We start from the raw sequence: 20,372 nt of genomic DNA, 5'->3' as shown, positions 1-20,372 counted from the left end.
TGGTTACTTTTCACCTTTTAAGACTTGCAATTGAAGAATATCATGTGAGCCGCGCTGTCTCAGATCAAAACTAATCCTGGAGCTCGAGATTTACCCCCCGAACAAGACCTCCAACGTGGCAATAATGAGAGTAAATTCTTTCCCTGGATAGCCCCTTTACCTTGCTCTACTTTCTGCCGGAGGTAATACCCGGGTATCAGCCACTAAGAGGCTTTGCCTATTTCGGGAAACAGGAAGAGACTAGAGACTAGAGCACCTGCAACGCACCGCATTAGCATACTGTGCCCCAGGAAGTGAACAGTATGTCTATACCTGGTGCCTGAGCAGCCTTTAATATACATATATTATATATATATATATATATATATATATATATATATATATATATATATATATATATAGCATACCACATATATAATACTATAGTAGCCTATATAAGCCTATGTAATATATACTATAGTCGTTTAAATATAATATAATAGATCATTAAATACAGATCAAATATGTAGGCCTTTAGTAGGTAATACAATAAATATTAACAGATAAAATGTTTAAGAATGAGGTGTCATCTCATCTATTCATTTTACAGGACAACCAACAGTTGGTTGTAATTCGTGGGAGGGGCTGATTCCCGCAATAAAATGGTTCAACCCAACTGATCAAGGTCTGTTTATCATTACAGATGATTAAGTTATACCCGGTAACGCGTGATGACACATAAATAAAAGATGCAGGTTGGATGTGTATTGTTTTTATCACGCCTGTGCTTTGCGTCCTCAGGTATCGCCCGTGCAGTGAAGTGGAAGGGCTTGGGGATTAGCGCACAACGCAACAGATGGCGCATTCTTGTGGAGTTCCTGCACGCACACAGCGGGATGCGCTCGTAAACACACACACGCGCGCGCGCACACACACACACACACACACGCACACGCGCACACGCACACGCACACACGCACACGCACACACGCACACGCACACACGCACACACACACACACACACACAAACGATAAGCATTTAAATGAACAGAAAGGTGTCATATTTTACCCTTTTCTTGGGCGGCATGGCGGTCGGACGGGTCTTCAGTGAGTTGCTCCACGGTTGTTGTTTATGAAAACTGGAATGTATCTGAATCAGGTGCACTTATTCTAAAGCAACCACCGGTCTTACGCGGGACTCTTTCCAAAAGATTCGCAACGGTAACATATATCCGAAAAAGCAATTTGAGCGGAAGAAAAAACAAGTAAAATAAAAAAATGAGTCAGTTTAGCCACGGGTTCGCCCCTAATGCTGTGATATTCCCGGAAGATTAAATGCAGGTTCCCCCGGAGGCGACGGACGGATGGGTTAAGTGAAGGGTTTCACTTGAAGTGTGTGTTGTTAGTTACAGTGTAGTTCCTCCGTCCCGAGCCCTGGGGGCATTAAAGGCTTACTGGTCTGCAGGGCATCTGCTGTTCCTCGTACCTCTAGCTCGGACCCAAAGCAAGCCCCATCGCTCGTCTTCAGAGGCGAGTCCCGGCCTTTATTTAAACAACAACTTGTAATGTCAACAGTTACACCGTCAAACATAGTTGTAGTTTTGACATAATATCTAGGGGAAGCCTGAAACGCATCTCCTGGCAAAGAACACCTTGCGCGTTTAACCATCCACTTGTATAGGAACCTGCGCGCGCACACAAAGCGTAAATGAACGCTACCAATTAAGTATTTTCCAAAAGTTAGTCTTGGGTTGAAAGAACTTTGAGGGCTGTGAGGTTTCAAGTGGTTTACTTTTTCGGTCATATCCTACAAACCATAGACTGTATAAAATAGATATTCGCATTGAACCACAAAAACTGACTGTTGCTGCTGCAGAAATGCAAAATCATGTTGGAAAAAAAACATTATTTAAATAAATGATTTGATAATAATAGCGAAAGTTATGTATTATATATAAATATAATATCCAATAATTTTATTGTATCATAATAATACAGATAATGTAGGCCTATATAATACACAACTTTTGCTGAGCTCATAAAATGCACAGTTGTGTTTGCATTGTTAATGTGGGGCCACGAGCAAAAGGCTGGCTGTTACTCAAGGCACAGATCCGGCTGTCCCCCACTGTGCCGTTCACCGCCGGAGCCAGCTGGAACACACGCACATCTGCACAGTAAATCACTGGCAAGGAGCGATATGTATGTTCACTTCCTATAACCTTTTCCATCCCTCTCATTCGCCAAATTCGTCACCATTACATTGGCGTTTATATTCCTTGAGGCCAGCTGGAGAGACCAACCCTGCCAATAATCATCCATCATTAGTCATATGAGCTTGAAGGTTCTCAAAGTTAACACCATCTCGTAGATGGTCTGTTGTTTTATTCTTCTTGAGATGCACAGAGGAGGATCTTTGGGAATGAAGTTGACAGTTTTATGTCGAGAGACACAATGTGCAGGATCAGGAAATCGGCTGGTCAGAATACCTCGGATAATGCAAAAGCTAATTGCGTTCATCATCAGGCTTCCTAAACACAGTGACCCCTCTGGAAGACCTATAAGCCTTGATCCGCTGAATGCATGTTATACTGGAACCATGCCACCCACTGTCCAAATCCCATACATGAACTGTGGACATATGGCCAAAGCGGACAGATTACAAAGCAGATAAGTGAGACCGAAATAGAAACATCAAAAACTTAAATACCCTTATCCTCCCAGCAACCCTCGTCCGTACTCATACACACTACACACACACTCAGTCACTTACACTCTCATGCTTTCTCACGCACACACACACACACACACACACACATGCGCGCGCACACACACACACATTCCATTATGCATTATCCAGAGACAGTTCTCAACAGGAAACAATTTTGTTCTTGTAAAGTTTGACTTGGAGCAGGAGGCTGGTGCCCTCAGCCTAACCTCCCACAACTCCCCCCCCCCCCCATAAGATGTAGGGGGGGGGTTGCATCAAATCAAGCACCCAGCTCCATCTACCACGCCCTAACAGCAGCCGTCCGGCGAAGAGAAATCCGTTTTTGACTTATGATGTCTGGCTCTCGCCACAGGGGGGAAAATAAATGACATCCATCCAACATAGCTACCAAATATAACACCACCGAGGAAGAGGAGGAGGAGGAAGAGACACACGATATCCCAAATCATGGGCGAGCTATGCTGTCGGGCAATAGCGCCAAAGTTCCCTCTCTTAACCCTTTGTGTCCTGTGAGTTACTCTTCTTCCTCCTTCAAACTCTTGACGGCCATTGGATTTGGCTGAAGCGCCAGGCTGATGTACTTGAAGCTGGGTTAATATGCAACATCTGGCCAGCTGAATCTGCGATGTTTGGTTGGCCTGTGCCAGTGACCGGTCAATCCTGGGCCGTCCAACAGCTGGTTCGATGAAGGGGTGGGGCAGTGGGGGGTGAGCAGTAAATCGGCCGAAGTAAAGGCCCTTGGGGTATTTTTGGGGGAGGGAAGATGGGGAGAGGGAGATGAGGGTGACCGAGGTAGCAGCAGCAGGAGCTGCTGGAGGAGGTAAGCAGCGAGTGATGAATGTGGAGAATTAGGAGTAGCTAAGGTGGAGCTGTAGGTGAGGGCATCGCTGGGTGGCTGAGTTGAAGGGGGCAGGCAGCTCTTTCCTCTCTCACTCACTCACTCACTCACTAAGTCACCTACACACACACACACACACACACACACATTTTTAGCATTGCATTTATGCATTTAATTACATGCTTGCTCAGTTGGCTCAATATATGACATTTCCATTTCCATGACATATGGGACTGTAAATTGGGGTGTATACGAGGGAATCATATGTTGTGCATGCATATAGCTCATCATGATTGCATCTACAGAATGGCTCTGATAATAATGACCAATCCCAAAATATGTGACTAACAGATAATAAGTTAATAAGTAACAGGACATGTTCTGCAAGTTACAGATAGGACCTATTTGGTTTGTTGCGATGATGTTACTAAAAGGTATTCTAAGGGATAAATGTTATTCTCCCAAATGTTATCAAGTTTAAATTATTGCTCAGTACTTTATTTGTAATCTGATGCGAAATATTGGTTTGATCTAGAGATCCGTTATAACAGATCTTGTGTATAAACAGCATTCCATGGAACATTACTTTCACATGCGAACATTATGATTGAAATCATTCTTTGACATCCGTGTAATGTTATCCAAACTGTGCAAGACAGTTTTCCGCTGTCATAAGCCACTCATGCTATAGCACGTACAGCCTCATGAAGAAACACTCAACATGTACTTTCATAAACTCAACGGTCGTGTTTACGAAGAGGCCCACCGCTGAGCTCATGCACAAATCACTTTTAGGAACAGAAACCCCAAGCATGTCCACTGAAGCATAGAACTCAAGAAGGTAGCAGTCAATTAAAGCCACAGCTTGTGGCATATCTTCCCTCCACTCCCCTCCCTGGAACGTAGGCCTTTTCTCTTTATTCGCCGACCACAGTCTCTAGGTTGCGGTTGACTGCAGCAAGAAATCGAGTAACACCGCATGATATACCGGGACTAGATGTGGTGAACTGAGGATTTAGTGTGTGGATGTGCATAAGCGGGAAAGAACCCACAATATCTACTAGTAGGCAAAGGACAGAAAATGGACATGCAGTAAACTACACTGTGGATCTGAGTAATGTACAACCTCAGTACAGCCAAATAAACTATAGCCACTGAGAAACAAGTGAATCCTGACAAATGTCTTTCTCCCATTTGGCAAACCAACAGGTTTATTTTTGCCAGAATTTCCGGTCAGTGGTGCTGCTCATGTCTCCTCTCCTTTTAAAGGTGCTGTAGGTAAGATTTAGGGCTACAGTTTGCGTGTAATCTGTGAGAAATACCAAAGCCATCCATCAGATGTTTATGTTTGAAATGCTCTGAGAATGTCTGTGTCACACCTGTCTCGTGGGAGACATTTCCATTTTATACCGCTCCCATTGACTTTCTGACCAATCAGAGCTTCTCCTCCAGATTACTTCAGGGAAGCGATCTTTCTTGTCAATCACATTTGCGCACACAGCGTTATCACTTCAGTCGCGGGGAAAAGTAGGGAGGGCGGGAGGGAGGAGAGAGGGAGGGAGCAGAGAACCAGGATGAGTTTTTGTGGGGTGTTAATATTTCTCTCCAGCTTTTTTTTCTGCTCTCTCTTTACAATTCTCTAATCTTACCTCAAACCTGTTCTTGTGGGTCAACCCGGAAAAGATGAGTCAGGTGATCAGTCTAGTCTCCTCAGCCGACAAGGAGTTCAACAAGCAAAGAGACAGATTGTGAGACATTAGTGCCTCATCAATTCCATAACTCATGCAGTCCCCTGGTCCAAAAATAGCAGAACAAAGGTATGACTAAATTATGCACAGCCATGCATGTTCTAATTAGCAACATCATATTAATTAATAATGTTGATTTTAACAAAATGGTGTATTTCTTTTTTCAAATGGTTGCTAAGGAAACTGCATGAAGAGGGTCGTTAAGTGCAGTAAACCAGTAAAATGAAGGGAACTCATTACCATGAACTTACATGGCCACAGTGCTAGGGTGCAACACAGTTCATTTACATAATGCTGCTGCTGCTAGTGTGTATTGTTTTCCATATTCTGAACCATTCACGATGAAACGCAGGCTCTCAGGCACGGCATTGTGGGACCAAAACAAACGCTGTGGGGCGCCTGAAGCCAAACACACACACACACACACACGCACACGCACACACACACACACACACACACACACACACACACACACACACACACACACACACAACCACACACACACACACGCACAATCTCAGAGCCAGGCAAGCACTTTAAGTAATCCAGCTTTGCCCTCTGCCAGCAGAGTTCAATTACAATGGATGTGGTTCCGAAGAAGTTAACTTTAAAGGAGACACACAGTACAGTGCATGTATATGTTATAGCGGGCAGTGTCCATAACTCAAGCTGATGCCTGTGTAGTATGTGTCAGCACCTCGATTGAAAGAGGGCGAGAAAAAACAACAACGCACAGAGACTTACAATGATTTGACATGATGTTAGCCAGAGTGGCAATGATGATTACAATGTGTTGGGCGGTTATGACAGCCGTGAAGCCGTGAGTGAAATCCATATTGTTATTATCTGCCCGTGTCTGCTTCCGGATTCATAGCTGAAAAAAAATACCCTGAAAGAATTCTGAAAAAAATGACAATATGTCAAATAATGGCGCTGTGACCAACTCCTCCTTGACTTGTCATTGCTGCTTTCAGCCGGAGAGATGACTTTGATGTTCCATAAGCCTCTTCCCTTCAGTGGTGCTGAGGTGGGCATTCGTGGCGGGCAGGATTGCGTATTAATCTGTCCCGCTCCGCACGGATGGCCCATTGAGCTGTCTGACAGTAAGCCTATAGGCTGGCTGTGTGTGTGTGTGTGTGTGTGTGTGTGTGTGTGTGTGCGTGCGTGCGTGTGTGCGTGTGTGTGTGTGTGTGTGTGTGTGTGTGTGTGTGTGTGTGTTGGGGATAGGTTCTATGATGGTGTCTGATGATGACAGCACTTGAAGAGGATGAAGTAAGAGGTTCTAGAAGTTAAGCGTGTATATGAATCAATATGAATAGAGCGTACAATTCTTGCGTCATTTAGTGCCAGCCAGGAAAAGGCATAGAAATGGTCATGGATAGGTATAAGTATCTCGACTGATGTTTGTTTGGTGTTTGCAGCTAATTTTCTGTTTTTATTGGTTAAAACGTCTGAATGTTTACCGAGCATCACAGAGAAGTGACTTTGCTGTTGCAGACCACACATTAAATTGCAAATCTGAAACTTGTTGCGTTTGATGTTTGAGAATGTTATAACGTCGTTATAAGAAGTTTCGTCTCGAACGTATGAAGTAATCAAAGATGCCTTCTAAACGACCTAACCTTGTTCAAGGCTATACACAGGGACAATGATGTCATCATCATACCAAATCTTGCAGCATGTTAAGTGAACCAGATTTGGGTACCAAGTAAGCCTCAAAATAGAAAGAAAAACTTGAGATTTCTCTACACTGCTGCGGAGCAACTAACCACAATTACTATTACCAAAACTTTACTATATATTTAGGGCACACCTTGACATAAGGAAACGGGACTATAATTAGCTGCCTGAGGTTTGCATCTGGTGACCTGTCAAATGAGCAGCTCAGAGGTCAAACAGCATCACAGATATAAGTATGAATATATTCTCTTTTGTCAACCAATGCTGGTGTGTAGGGAGCGAGAGACAGTGAGACACAAAGGACAAAGGAGAGAAAGAGAGAGAGCGAGAAAGAAAGAGAGCGAGAGAGAGAGAAAGAGAGAGAGCGATAGAGGAGAGGGAGAGAGAGAGAGAAATTTAAACAAATGAAAAAAAAAAAGTCTCCCACATGCCCTCAAACATGACTTCAAGGAGACAAGTAGAGGCTGACTGAAAATGCATAACCCTCGGCTTGGTCGGTCAAGGTATACTGAGCATCGCCATCCTCATCGTCTTAAAACAGCCGATCCTACACAACACAAGCAAACACTGACCTCCAACAGGTCTGAGCTGAATGAGCGCCTTACACAATTCCCCAGCACACGCTGCTTGCTTACACATGTCATCCTGAGCCCCGTCATTCAAACTGCACACACACACACACACACACACACACACACACACACACACACACACACACACACACACACACACACACACACACACACACACACACACACACACCAGCAGCAGGACCCAGCAACACCACAGGTTAAACAAAACAAACATGCCAACAACTGTTGCCTCCGCGACACGCTACAAATTACAGGAGCGTGGCAAGAGACATCCGATCGCGAGCCCGTCCGATCGACATTGCCTAATAGTGTTTTCATGAAGTCCTGCAAGGCAAAAATCAATACGGAGCGCTTGTTTGACTACGGCACCGTCTGTCCTCATTCAACCGCAAGCAGTCTGTTGGGGGCTAAGGAGCTGTCGGATCCCGGCACACCCGCTATACTGCTATTGAAGGCTGTGTGCGTAAACACATCGACAGCAAATTACCGGCTGCAAGGCATCGTGGATGCTTGTCCCCATCCACACAAGCCCCCACCCCCCTAACAGCCCTAAGTACAGCGTTCACTCCGGTCACACTGCAGGCACACAGTCCCACGCGACGTCTGCCAGTAATTATGAATGAACGAGCAGCTAAATAAAGTGTGCATGTGCTTGGTCGCGAGGATAAATCTGCCTGGGACATATCATCACGAGGGTGCTTTCCAGGATTTTCCACAAAGCGTCGCTTGGATATTACGAGGATTATTCAATTATTAGACGTTATTAGAATGATATTCTGTATTTTTTCGTTTGCTACAGTTGTCCTATCTATTTCCCTATGTTCTTTTAATGTCATCTCCACGTTCCCTGTAACATACAAACTCCACTGTTGCTATGGGATGAGAGAGAGAGAGAGAGAGAGAGAGAGAGAGAGAGAGAGAGAGAGAGAGAGAGAGAGAGAGAGAGAGAGAGAGAGAGAGAGAGACACAGAGACAGAGAGAGACAGAGAGAGAGAGAGAGACAGACACAGAGAGAGAGACAGTGAGAGAGAGAGGGAGAGAGAGAGACACAGCGAGAGAGACAGCGAGAGCGAGAGATAAGCAGAAGAAGCGCAAAAACGATGTTGCCGACGGTCTCTTACATAGGTGGACTGCACTCTCCGCCAGTGTCCCAGCCAGGGTCGGACTGGGAACGATTTTCGGCCCTGGCATTTTTCCATCTACACCGGCCCCTTATGGACCGACCGACCGACCGACCCCCCCCCCCCCTTTAGCGCAAATGAGCCGAACCAACTTCAGCGAACCTACTTAAGAAAGACCTGTGAGCCGAAGTCAACATGTCGCGGTGGGCACAATTAAAAACCAAACGGCCTACCTTGACGCTGTCTTGATCGCGGGGCTTCTTGCAAGTTGCAATTATTCCACATTAATCCACACGGTTTAACATAGGCCTACCCGGACAGTCCTGCTAGCAAGCAATGGATTATGTTTGCGTTAAGGAAGTAAAGTGGAAACGGGTCTATCAAAAACTTGTCTATAGGAAGTCGAGACCATTCACGCACTTCATTACCACTAGTGGTCAGTCGATGGCGACTGTGCACCGCAAATAACAGCGTTAGCCACTTACTTATGAATAGACTTGGAGGGGCGAGCCCTCCCGGAAGCCATAGAGAATGCATTGAGAGCTCTGTTTTGTGAAGTAAACGCATTTAACATGGGAGTCAATGGGAGAGGTCTGGGGCGATTTTCATTTCGCCCCTGGAGCCCAATGACCAAAATACTATGACTAGGCTATACATGTTTTCGCCGGTTGTAGCAGCAGGGACGTCGGGGCACTAGCAGCAACGGTTGAAGCACTGGCCACAGCAAACAAGCGATCTATTTTAAAACATCCAGACGCCTTAGCTTGTAGAGATTTCTGCCTTTTGTCCCGAATCTTCTCCGCTCCCCCTTTCTTCTTTTTGCCAACTCTTTCCATGATTTTTAGCCCATCCACAGAAATAAAATATAAGCGAAGCAACATCCGCAGCATCCATGGACCGTTAACGTTCGCTGTTAGATGTATAATCCCATCGTGCACCGCAACATATTTTTGCAAAATATTCGAACATAAACTCGCCAAATATAAGAAGAAAATCGTAGTTTAGTTTAAAGAAAGCATTTTAGTTTTATTTTAATTTAGTTTGTTGCAATGATTGTACTGTTTGAAGAAACAGGATTTTACAGTTTGAAGAAATAGAAAATTATACCATATACCAACCGTCACATAGATGTGCATGACAAGGAAGCGCTATATATACTGGATGCACCATTGCAACAATTTGACGTTAGGTTCTTTCTTGGGCTCTTTGAGTTATCCGTATTGTCAGGTAAGTAAGGCGGTCGTATAATCAGTATTGGGGCCGGTATGATTGAAGGAGGGCCGGCCCTCGCACGCCGAAATGTGGACCGGCCCTTCTGGCAAATGCCCGGTATCACAGATTACCAGTCCGAGCCTGGTCCCAGCCCACAGCAATACATCAAGACATCCAGGGGGAGCCGAGGAGGGGGCGCCGGCCGGGGGAGCCCCTGGCAGGGAGACGGCGGTCTCTCTCTTCAGGCTGGGGCCAGGCACAGCATCCCCGCCGCACACAGGTGCCCCACCTGTGCTCGACGGCGGCGGAGGAGAGACGGAGGAGGGCGGAGGGTGAGTCCCAGTGAGTAGGGCTCGTCCCTCTTGGAAGTTTTCGACGAGTTTGCCCGACGGTTGAGAAGATGCAAATTCCTTCCGGGATGGAACGTGCGGTCCAGAAAAAAATAATAAATAAGAGGTCCCGAGAAAAAGGGGTCCGCAAACTCCAGTGTATAGGGGGGGAACGGGAACGGGGTTCCTGATTTGGGATGTGTCCCAGACTACCCTATCATATCAAGGGGGGGGGGGGGGGGGGGCAAACTTCATCCTCTGTCCTGTCGGGCTCATCCCCACACCTATCCTATCCCCCCCGACCTAACTCACCTGTTCGGCCCTTTATTATCCCCTCCCACCCCCCACCCCCCAACGACGACCGGACCACGCTTCACCCTGTCATTCGCCCTCAGCCCCTGCCCGCGGTTCCCCCGACCAGACGCACTCCCCTCGCTGTTCACGACCCCCGGACCGCTGCTGCCACCGACACGCGACAAGCCATGCTCCTTCCTGTGCGATCCTCCTCCCTCAGGCTGATAACAGAATGAAACAAGATGTGCTGATGTTGCCAAGTGGACGTCTTCTCGCCTGGAACACTTTCTTTCTCCACTGCCACGTTCCCCTCTCCCTCAGCTCGCCCGAGGAGCTGAGGAATGAGGTCCGGATTGAGAGAATGGGGGGGGGGGGGGGGGGGTCTGTGTCTCTCCCCCCCCCCCCCCCCCCCCCCCCCCCCACCCCACCATCTCTAGCTCCTCCCAGTATCTCTCTCTCTCTCTCTCTCTCTCTCTCTCTCTCTCTCTCTCTCTCTCTCTCTCTCTCTCTCTCTCTCTCTCTCTCTCTCTCTCTCTCTCTCTCTTTCCCCCTCTCAGGTCTGATCTGGGCGGTGCCCGCTTACCTGAGTCACTCTTTCTCTCTCCCTCCATGGAGTGTGACTCTGTGTGTGTGTGCGTGTGTGTGTGCGTGCACGTGCGTCCGTCCTTGCATGTGTGCCAGTCAGTGTGTGTGGGGGTGTGTTTGGGGTTGGGAGGGGGGGGGGCGTAGCCCGCCGTTGACTGCTACTCTAGCTCTGTTGCCATGCTAGAGCAGGTAACATTCCACTAGCGCAGGAGACACACAGTCTGAATTCAAATGCGCCCCCAGCCCCACGCATTTGCAAAGGCTCCCCCCACTCCCCTCCCACCCTCACCCCGACGCCTTCCCCCTCCCCTCCTTCAGCACTCCCCTTCAAACCCCTCGTCTCTCTATCTGCCCTCTCTCTTCTTGTTGCTCTCACTCTCTCTCGTACACACACACACACACACACACACACACGAGGACTGTTGCATCCTACTCCTCTTCCTCCCTTGTCTAATTCCACATCTCTCTTTTTTGCTTTCTTTCTCTCGCTCTTTACTTGTCAGCACCCGTGCAACTCTCTGCCTTTCTCGTCTGGAGCCTGGCTGAAAAGGCACTGTGTGTGTGTGTGTGTGTGTGTGTGTGCGTGTGTGCGTGTGTGTGTGTGTGTGTGTGTGTGTTAAAGATTTCCATTCACCCCCGCCCCAATATGCAGACTACTATTTTAAAGAAGGGTTTCAAAGACTAAATGAATGCAAATGAGCCCCCTGAGCTTGAACGGCAAAGAGAGGTTATCCCTTATAAAGAAAGAGATGAAATAAATTAATAAAGAGGGTTTTATCTCCGAGAGCACGCGCAGACTTCCATTCCACCGACGGAGCGTGTGTGTGAAATCCGGAGACGGGCTGCCCTGCCTTAATTGCACTTGGCTGTTATCAGGCGAGCGCGAGCCCAGTGCTGCTGCTATGCACTCCTTCACAGATTACAAGGATCATCGTGTCCTCCGGGTGCTAATTTAAGGGATATACCATTTTCCGGTTTCCCTTTCCCGTGACATTAAACAGGGCCATGTCCGATCCGAGGCTAGTGCGGTGGACTCACGAGCCAGTGTGGTTATCCGCACCCCTGCCCGTCTCCACATCCCCAGGGGCACCCCCCGACCACCGCGTCGGGCGTGGAACCAGCTCTGTCTCCGTGTATGCAAAGCGCACCTACAAGTGGACATACAGGGGGAAATCCGGATTCGGTGGAATTGAGAAAGGTCTCTTGAGGTTTTGAAAAAGTGCTTTGCCCAGAATTTCTGTCCAAGAGCTTTGGCTCATCCATCAGAGGGACAAAGACCTGAAACTCTGCAGGGTTGGGGTAGGTGAAAGGAGGGGGGGGGGGGGGGGGGGATTATAACTCTGTCACACCTGTCCTGCCGTAGGACTGAAGATTATATATCACTTTTTCACACTGCTGTCATCCTGCACCGACAGCCGTACACAGACACACACACACACACGCAGGGTCCACAAACGGTTGAGTTATAGGCACGTTCTATCCCATAAACCCTTAACACAAGGGGCACAGGGTAACAAGTGAAAGGACGCCATTTTCTGCCACAGAGAACGGCATTCCCGCCAAGCAGACGGTTAAATCCAAGATGACAAGCCGCTGAGAGCTCTGCCTTTCAACCGTTGCCTCGGGAGTAAAAGCTGTGGTGGCATATGTTTGTCTGAAAAAAAAGACGGACGGAGAGTGTGTGTCGTATGAGCCATGAAGGCAGCTGCTAAGTGGTGGCATTAAAATACTGATACTTGTTGCTCTTGAATCTCTTGTAGACTCAAAGACTCCGAAGGTTTGCATGCTAATACAGCCCGGTTATGTGCAGTGGACTATGAATCCTTAGTACGAGTTATTCAAGAAGGCCTTCTGGCTACTAGGGATCTTCAAAAGGACTATGCTACATAATGAGGATAACATGGATAATGAGAGTATCAGTTCACTCACATTAATCACAGAAAGAATCGTGACCCTTTATTAGATACTGCAAAGATTTGAATATATCCACATTAATGAAAACACAATAGTTACAAAAAAAATACAAACTCCAATGGGGGAAAATAAGAATAAAGCATCAAAGTAAATTGGGGCAAAAATAAAGAAATAAAACGTAATTCCATCGTCAATAAAACAACACTTTTGTGGTTTAAATCTCGCATGGTGCTGCCTTATCCGCTCCCTTTGATAGAAATCAGGGGGATGTGAATTACATTGTTTGGTTAACTAGTCACTCATCAGCTTTGCAAAGCCCAGGGACACGCATGCACACGTGCGCACACACACACACAACATACACACACACACACACACACACACAGTCACTGAATCGTCGTTGGCTCTTCGTCCTGAACCTCAGAACATGCTGCGTCTCTTCAAGAGCCTGGTCAGGAAGGTGAAGTACACGTAGCTCAGGCAGACCAGCAGGTTCTTCACCACGTACAGCACGGGCGTCACGTACGCATCCACCGCGCCCAGCAGGGCAAGGCGCAGCACCAGGAAGGGGAAGTCCTGCAGCACCAGCCCAGCCCAGGTCCCCAGGGGGTTCCTGGGGTCCACGGCCAGCCGCAGGGTGGACAGGAAGGCCAGGACGAAGACGGGGATGGCCCAGGCCGAGTAGAAGACGCGGGGCTCCGCCGCCACCCGAAGCATCTCCGCCGTGTCCAGCCAGAACAGGAAGCTGTCGGCGAACGCCTCGGACCTCGGGTCGCTGGACCACAGGAAGCGGAGCGGGCCCGGGCAGGGGCTCGGCGCGTACAGGTAGGTCCGGACGGGCGTCGAGTGCCGGCGGGTGTCCTGGGAGATGTAGCGTCTCGCACCCGCTGCAGGGGTGCCGTTGATGATGATGTTGGTGGTGGTGGTGGTGGTGGTACTGGTGGTGTCCGTGGGAGGGAAGGCTGCAGAGCCGTTCTGGCTGATGGTGTCGGGGATGTCGGGGTGGGGCTGGTGGTGGGGGAGCTGGCCCGTCACGGTGGTCACCTGCCCCAGGTGGGTGAGGACGGGCCCCCGCATGTCGAAGTCTGCGCCCGGACTGCTGCCAGCTGGGGCCGGATTGGACCAGATTGGACCAGAGCTTGTTATGGTTCTCAATGACATCACTCCATCCATTTAGGTCCATGTGTTTAAATAAATAATTGTGTAGGCCTCTTCACTTTAAGGCTTTCATTTATTGAATTTTTTGTTTTAGAATTAGTTCACGAGCAAATTTCAGTGACTGCTTGGCTCTTATTCTAAAGTTGTTATTTTCGCACTGTATTTGTGTTCAGACTGTGAGGGGGCTTATTCTTGGCCAATATATTGAGGGTAATTGACGATTTAGGATACAGCAAATGCAAAAATAACACTGCCCCATGTGGATGGAGCAAAGAATATTTGTGGTTGGCCATTCACTTCCTTTGCTCCTATCATAACAATTTTCTCAATGGGAATGTTCTCAATGATGGAACCAGTTCCATTATTGATGTTAATCAAGTGAATGACAATGTCACACAAAAACAGATGACCATTCCCATAAACAGGGCATGAGACGCGTTACCTTTCCCTGTGAGGCTACAGGGGCGAATCCTCTCGACGACATCCACACAGATGAGGCAGAGGAGCACCAAGGAAACGGGCAGCTCGGTGAAATGATCTAGTATCTGTCCGGCGTCCACCTGTACCTAAGGGCCGTTAAATCCAGAAGGAAAAAAAACAATTAGGGAGAGCTGACACAGGGGCACGGGAATTACGATGGATTAAAACCCAGACAAAATTAATTAACGGAAGTCGAACGCATAGAAATAGACAGGGTGATAATTATGAACGCCTCGTATTTCATAACCACGGCGATTAAATCACCACCTGAAGCTGTCAAGTGGATGGCTGATCAAAGCATTAGGGCGATGAATATATGGGACAGCTATGAATTCAGGTAAATTATGGGGCAGATGCTATTTTTCTTGGTCAAAACGTGCTTTAACCAATGTCCACTCGCTTTATGGCGATGGGAATGGAGGTTTGTCGTTAATGGACAACCTTTTTATGTAAAATCGGTTACTGAGTATCCTAATAAACCTGCCCCAAATAAATTCCTGCCTCACACGAGCCTTGTGACTTACGATCATCCATTTTAAATGTTTTTACGATGACATTGATGGTCCTCCCTGAGAGACTACACGAAGGACCAGTACTTCCAAGATACTGGAACAGATCCAAAGTCGGGTGAATTCTTTGGACGTCGTCCATCGATTTATATCATCAAGTATCAAAACTTTGGAGAATCAATGAGACTCTCGAGAAGTGAGCCTTCACTCAGTGAATAATGATACTGCTGTATCATCACACTGCCTCACATGAGGGCCCCGGAAATGAGCTAGTTCCACAAAGGGGATGTTTGAGCAGCTAGTTGGCTCCTGAAGGACCCCGGTGGAGCATGACAGTGGAACATAACGACAGCAGACGCCTTTGGGTGACAGGCAGGATCAGTCCTGAGGTTACCTTGGAGGCGGCTATCAGCAGAGCGAAACACGGTAATGGACACAGTATGACATAGGCCAATGCTGCGGGTCTCCTGGGGGAAAACAAGGAAATAAGTTTGATTATTTTTTTGGAATGTGTGACGAATGTTTTACAATAAAGGAGCTGTCTTTCTACTGCCATTTCATTATTGAACTAGGAGCAGTACTCATTAATTACAGATAATAGCATTCTATTCACACAGAGACGGTATTTATTCAACAAACACCACAACTTTACTTTAATATATTATAGCTTTGGACAGAGCCATGAAAAAGTAGTTTACTATTAGGCTATGTTGGAAAATTACATTAACAATTTCCTATATCCTATTTTGCTTACCAAACAATTAATCCGTCAGCCTATTGGATGAAGATGTTTATAATCATTGTTCTTTTTTCATGGTTTAATTTCTCTTTCAATACATGTTCATTAATGACACTATACTCAAACTCACCATTGTTTGATTTTGGTGATGAACCTGCGACGCCTCAGGATCAGGTACTTCAGCGGAGCCCACACCAGAAGGGTCACGGAGGTGACGTAGGCGATGGACACGGCCACCACCAGCCAGTACGCGGTCCGGTCGTTCCCACCGTTCAGGTCACGCATGAGGCCGGCGAACCGCTCCATGACCACGAAGAGCGGCGCACAGATGGCTGCGAACTGCAGCGCCTCAAAGACGACCAGCTTGACCGTCTTCCCCGAGGGCATGTTTGTTTTGGTTTTCTTACCCCCGCGTCAAAGCCGTAGGTTCGACACCCCTCGCACAGTTTCTTAGCTGTCCCAGGCTGGAGGCTAAAATCAAACCACAAGACACGCATCTCTCGCACAGGGGGAGTTGGTGCAGCCGTCTTTGGACTCTGACACCGCTTGCTCCGCATCGCAGTTTTACTGCTGAGGTAATGAGGTGGTCATACGTCCCCTGTTTATGGCTGCACATAAAAAAGGCACAAGATGACTTGTCTCTTTAAAACCCAAGGGAGATGTGTATACATGGTCAACATATGCAAATTAATGCGTAGTAGGATGAAGTCTTTACTTTGTTATAATACCTTTAATATAGCGGTGTTCAAATAAAACCGTCAGCCTGATCATTAGTGGTCTCTCTGCCCTCTATCGTTGCTCGTTTTAGGACCCTATATATATATTTAACTCCATGTAGTCTTGTTTGTTTTAGTAACTGCCCTTATTAAATTAATTAACGTGATCGGCCATCAGGTGGATCAAAGATGATTGATTGAATCCAGCATGTTCAGGAAGTAAAAGGGAGAAAATGTAAAGACAACATACATCTACCGAAGGGAGGATTAATGTGATCTTCGAAGGAGACAGTGCCCTAGAATGAGCATGTAGTAAGTGATCAGAGACCGTTCAAATTAGATTGCCATCTAGTGGCCGACAAGATAACCAATCATAAGGGCTGCTGCTTGACAATGCAGTGTCAGGGACTGTCCACAAAATAAATTGAACAAGGAGGACGAGATTCATTTTCAACAGCAGACGAGATATCCTGTACATTTGGCCTGTTTTTTTTTATTGTGAATATCAATTCATAAGTATGGTTAAAAGATTACATAGAAACAGTGTACGATTCAGAACAAAATCTTTACAATGATGAGGTTGGTTTTAAAGTTAAAAACAGACAGCATCTCACTCCTGTACAATAAAATAAGATGAGGGCTAAAGTCCAGTGCTATCTTTTGGTGCAAACAAAATTAAATAAAAAAATTACGTCAATGTGGTTCACTGGCTCGTGGTCCCATCTTTCCAGAACACCTGCTACAATTGATCAAACTCTTGCTTTGCGACGCAACAAAATGACAATGTTGTCCGAGTGTAGGGTTAAGTTAAAAAGGCAGCAACAAGTACAGAAGCACAAGATTACCTCTCTGAGCAAGCAATGTAAAAACCAAGCCCAGAGGTACTTGAACACAAAATAGCCTGTGGCCTTCAGAACAAATGGTGTATTGGGTGTTTTAACAGTTGCCTACAAAAGCTCAGAACCAATTTCAATCATGTATTTTTAGGCAGAAGGTGGAATTAAGAAGCACAGTGAGAGCTGCACTCCTTGCAACATTTGAAATGACATTTGTACACAGAGATGTGGTTCAGGGTGAAAGGTCATTAAATAAAGAAAATTGAAGAAAATACCAACATGGACCATAAGTTGTAGACAGCTAAAGCAGTATTTGAATACATGAAGTCCATCCAAAAGCCCAAGGAACTCAAACCAAAGCAATTACAAGAGTTTGCTAGTCTTAAGTGGAGTCCAGGAGTTAATGAGGTACAATGTGATGAGGCTTCGGTTTGCCTGGTTTGAGAAGAGTTTAGGGAGCATGCAATATTGTGACACCAGATCAAGTCTCTGCTCTAGTGGATGACAGCTTTGAATCTATACATCTATTCATAGACACAAACAAATGAAATTAGCCGTCTACAACGGACATGCTGGTGTGCGTTCGGAGAGATAATTATTAAGAGAACATAATGGGTTTCAAAAAAGACAATTATACAATTTTAAAAGCAGTTAGTTCAGTAATCAACCACTGGTTATACCATGAACGAGAGAAATCCATCTCCACTTTGCACAAGAGCAACTTAAATATACACAACTAAATTAGGCAGAATATTACATCATCTTCATCAGATGTATTTAATACTTCAGTTCAGGCATCGCCTGCGCACTTCAAAATATAAATTAATCATATCCATTGTTCAACACTGACAAAAAATGAGATGCTTAAAAAAATCCGCAGAGAAGTTACAAACAGCTCACCCCCCTCGCTGATCCAAAGCCACAAGTCCATGGCCTTCAAGTGTGTTTAAGCAGCTCTGAAGTATGGTGAACACAGTGAGCGTTTGCTTGCTAGCGCTCTGAAATACTACTTCATCTAAAATTAACTTGCCGGCAAAACAAGTCGATGCAATGGAGCCTCCGTGACGAGGGGGGGGGGGGGGGCAACTGACCGGGTTGGGGCCCTTTGAGAATCAAGTGAAATGCAACAGAACGGTGCTAAAGTACAGACCCACTGGAGGCCAACGTGTGGCTTCACCACTAGCTCAGCATATGTATGAATGTGTGTGTGTGTGTCTGTGTGCGTCTGAGTGTGTCTGAGTGTGCACACACGGACACACACACACGATTGCATGATCCTTCTTATTCCCTTCAACAACAAAAAAAGTGGCTTCAGTTTTTAGTACTTCTAAAAAATAATGGACAAAAAGGTTGAGAACATATCCCGCAGGGTAGCCTGGGTATTCAATGCGATGCTTATATTCTTCAGCACTGCTTAAAGTAGTGTCTTGTTTGCACAGATGAGAGAAAATAAAATAAAAGGTGTGGCCATCTTTATGTCGTGGAGAGTAGCAGTGCAATTGGCCTGGTTGAGGCCTGTGTGTGAGTGTGAGTGTGAGTGTGTGTGTGTGTGTGTGTGTGTGTAGCACAATGTTATCTCCTCAAAAATACAGGCGTCTGTGATGCTCAGAACCACATTGCCCACCTTTTTTTGTTTTTCCATGTTCACATCAACACATCGCTTTCACCGTTTCAAACGATAACTCACGAAGCAAACACAAGAAAAGAAAAGACCAAAACAAAATCACACACGAGACGTGAGCCCACCTTGAGGGGGGGCCGACGTGATGAAAAAAATATTTAAATCCTTTCTACAAAAGAGATGTGACATGAGGTTTTTCTTTGTCTGTTATGTGACACCATTATTTACAGTCAGCCCTAGCAGCTCGAATTGGGATGGAGGAGGGGGGGGGGGACGACCAGCATTGCTAGTGCACTCGGCCCATTACAGAAAAGCATCTGTAGAGTATTAGCTTAACACTTGGGGAGTAGCGCCCCCTCCCTACCAGTAACTTAAAGCAGTACAGAAGAAAGGCCACATGCACACAATCAGAGTGTGCATGTGGCGTATGCAAGTGGAGTGTGCATGTGGAGTGTGCATGTGCTGTTTGCGTGTGGAGTGCACATGTGCTGTGTGCGTGTGTAGTGTGTGTGTGTGTGTGTATGAGGGTTTGGTAACGTGCAGGTTCCCTATAGCAGGGCTTTCTCCGGGTACGGGATGTGTTGGGGGTCTGTGGGGGCCTGTAAGCTCTGACCAGAGGACGCGCTGTAGCTGGGCGGCTGGTTCATGACGCCGGGGCCCGGGGGAGGGCCGGGGAGGCTGGCCTGGTTCTGGTAGGCCTGGACGTCTGCCGGGGACGGGCTGTAGACGGGCGGCTGGCCCATGTACATGTGGATGTCACTGAGCAAACAACAGCAACAAGAACAAAGCAACAGTGTTGAGGACATGAGGGTCTCGCGGGACGGATAAAAACTAAAAGCTACAAAAACAAAAAGCCTAACTCAGTGTTCAAGCAGAGTTCAAGAAGCTCTCATCAGTGAGAGTTTACAGACTGATGAACAACACACAGCCTGCGCTGTTTAGCTTTACTGTGAAGCTATTAGGAAGGCAGTGAAAGCGACAGTCCAGAACGGAGGAAGGGCCAGGACACACTCGCAGCCAGACTGCTGAAACACTGCATTTGTTTCCGTGGTGAACACCCTGCATCTCTATAGCATTGAGCAACCGTTACAGGCTGTAGGGTTCATGCGAGTCCCTGGTTCAGAAGGGTACAGTCTGCTGTTGCAGCGCTGCTGGATCCTTCTTTCTGGGCCTACCTGGGTGCTGCTTGGCCAGGCATGGGAGGCCCCACCTGGAGCTGCTCCATGGACACAGGGTAGCCCTGCATCCCCGGGCCCATGGCATACGAGCTTGGCTGAACGGGATACCCC

General features: G+C 46.9%; 3 protein-coding genes across 3 annotated transcripts in view; all 3 read right to left on the bottom strand.

Moving 5' to 3' along the window:
* cacnb2b (calcium channel, voltage-dependent, beta 2b) overlaps positions 1–1,086 on the bottom strand; it is a 23,395-nt gene extending 22,309 nt beyond the window's left edge. The window contains exon 1 of the mRNA XM_056596237.1: positions 1,049–1,086. Coding sequence (XP_056452212.1) covers positions 1,049–1,066 — 18 coding nt within the window. The 5' untranslated portion in view covers positions 1,067–1,086. The remainder of the gene's footprint in view (positions 1–1,048) is intronic.
* Positions 1,087–13,092: 12,006 nt separating this feature from the next.
* Positions 13,093–16,645, bottom strand: tmem236 (transmembrane protein 236). Its single transcript, XM_056596576.1, has 5 exons — positions 16,041–16,645; positions 15,566–15,638; positions 14,625–14,748; positions 13,991–14,130; positions 13,093–13,885 (listed from the first exon to the last, which is right to left on the bottom strand). Exons 1-5 carry the CDS (start codon positions 16,295–16,297, stop codon positions 13,445–13,447), a joined length of 1,035 nt encoding a protein of 344 aa, XP_056452551.1. The 5' UTR covers positions 16,298–16,645; the 3' UTR covers positions 13,093–13,444.
* A 2,735-nt stretch (positions 16,646–19,380) lies between these two features.
* The window catches only part of LOC130387475 (collectin-12-like), a 42,084-nt gene continuing 41,092 nt past the window's right edge, over positions 19,381–20,372 (bottom strand). Inside the window, exons 22-23 of the mRNA XM_056596575.1 lie at positions 20,259–20,371; positions 19,381–19,842 (exon numbers count right to left, since the gene is read on the bottom strand). Of these exons, the coding sequence (XP_056452550.1) occupies positions 19,632–19,842; positions 20,259–20,371 (324 nt within the window). The 3' untranslated portion in view covers positions 19,381–19,631. The remainder of the gene's footprint in view (positions 19,843–20,258; position 20,372) is intronic.

This window comes from Gadus chalcogrammus, chromosome 8 (assembly GCF_026213295.1).
Source record: "Gadus chalcogrammus isolate NIFS_2021 chromosome 8, NIFS_Gcha_1.0, whole genome shotgun sequence".
Lineage (NCBI taxonomy): Eukaryota > Metazoa > Chordata > Actinopteri > Gadiformes > Gadidae > Gadus > Gadus chalcogrammus.
Note: the sequence above shows the minus strand (reverse complement) of the source record. Positions and strands in the feature narration are given on the sequence as shown.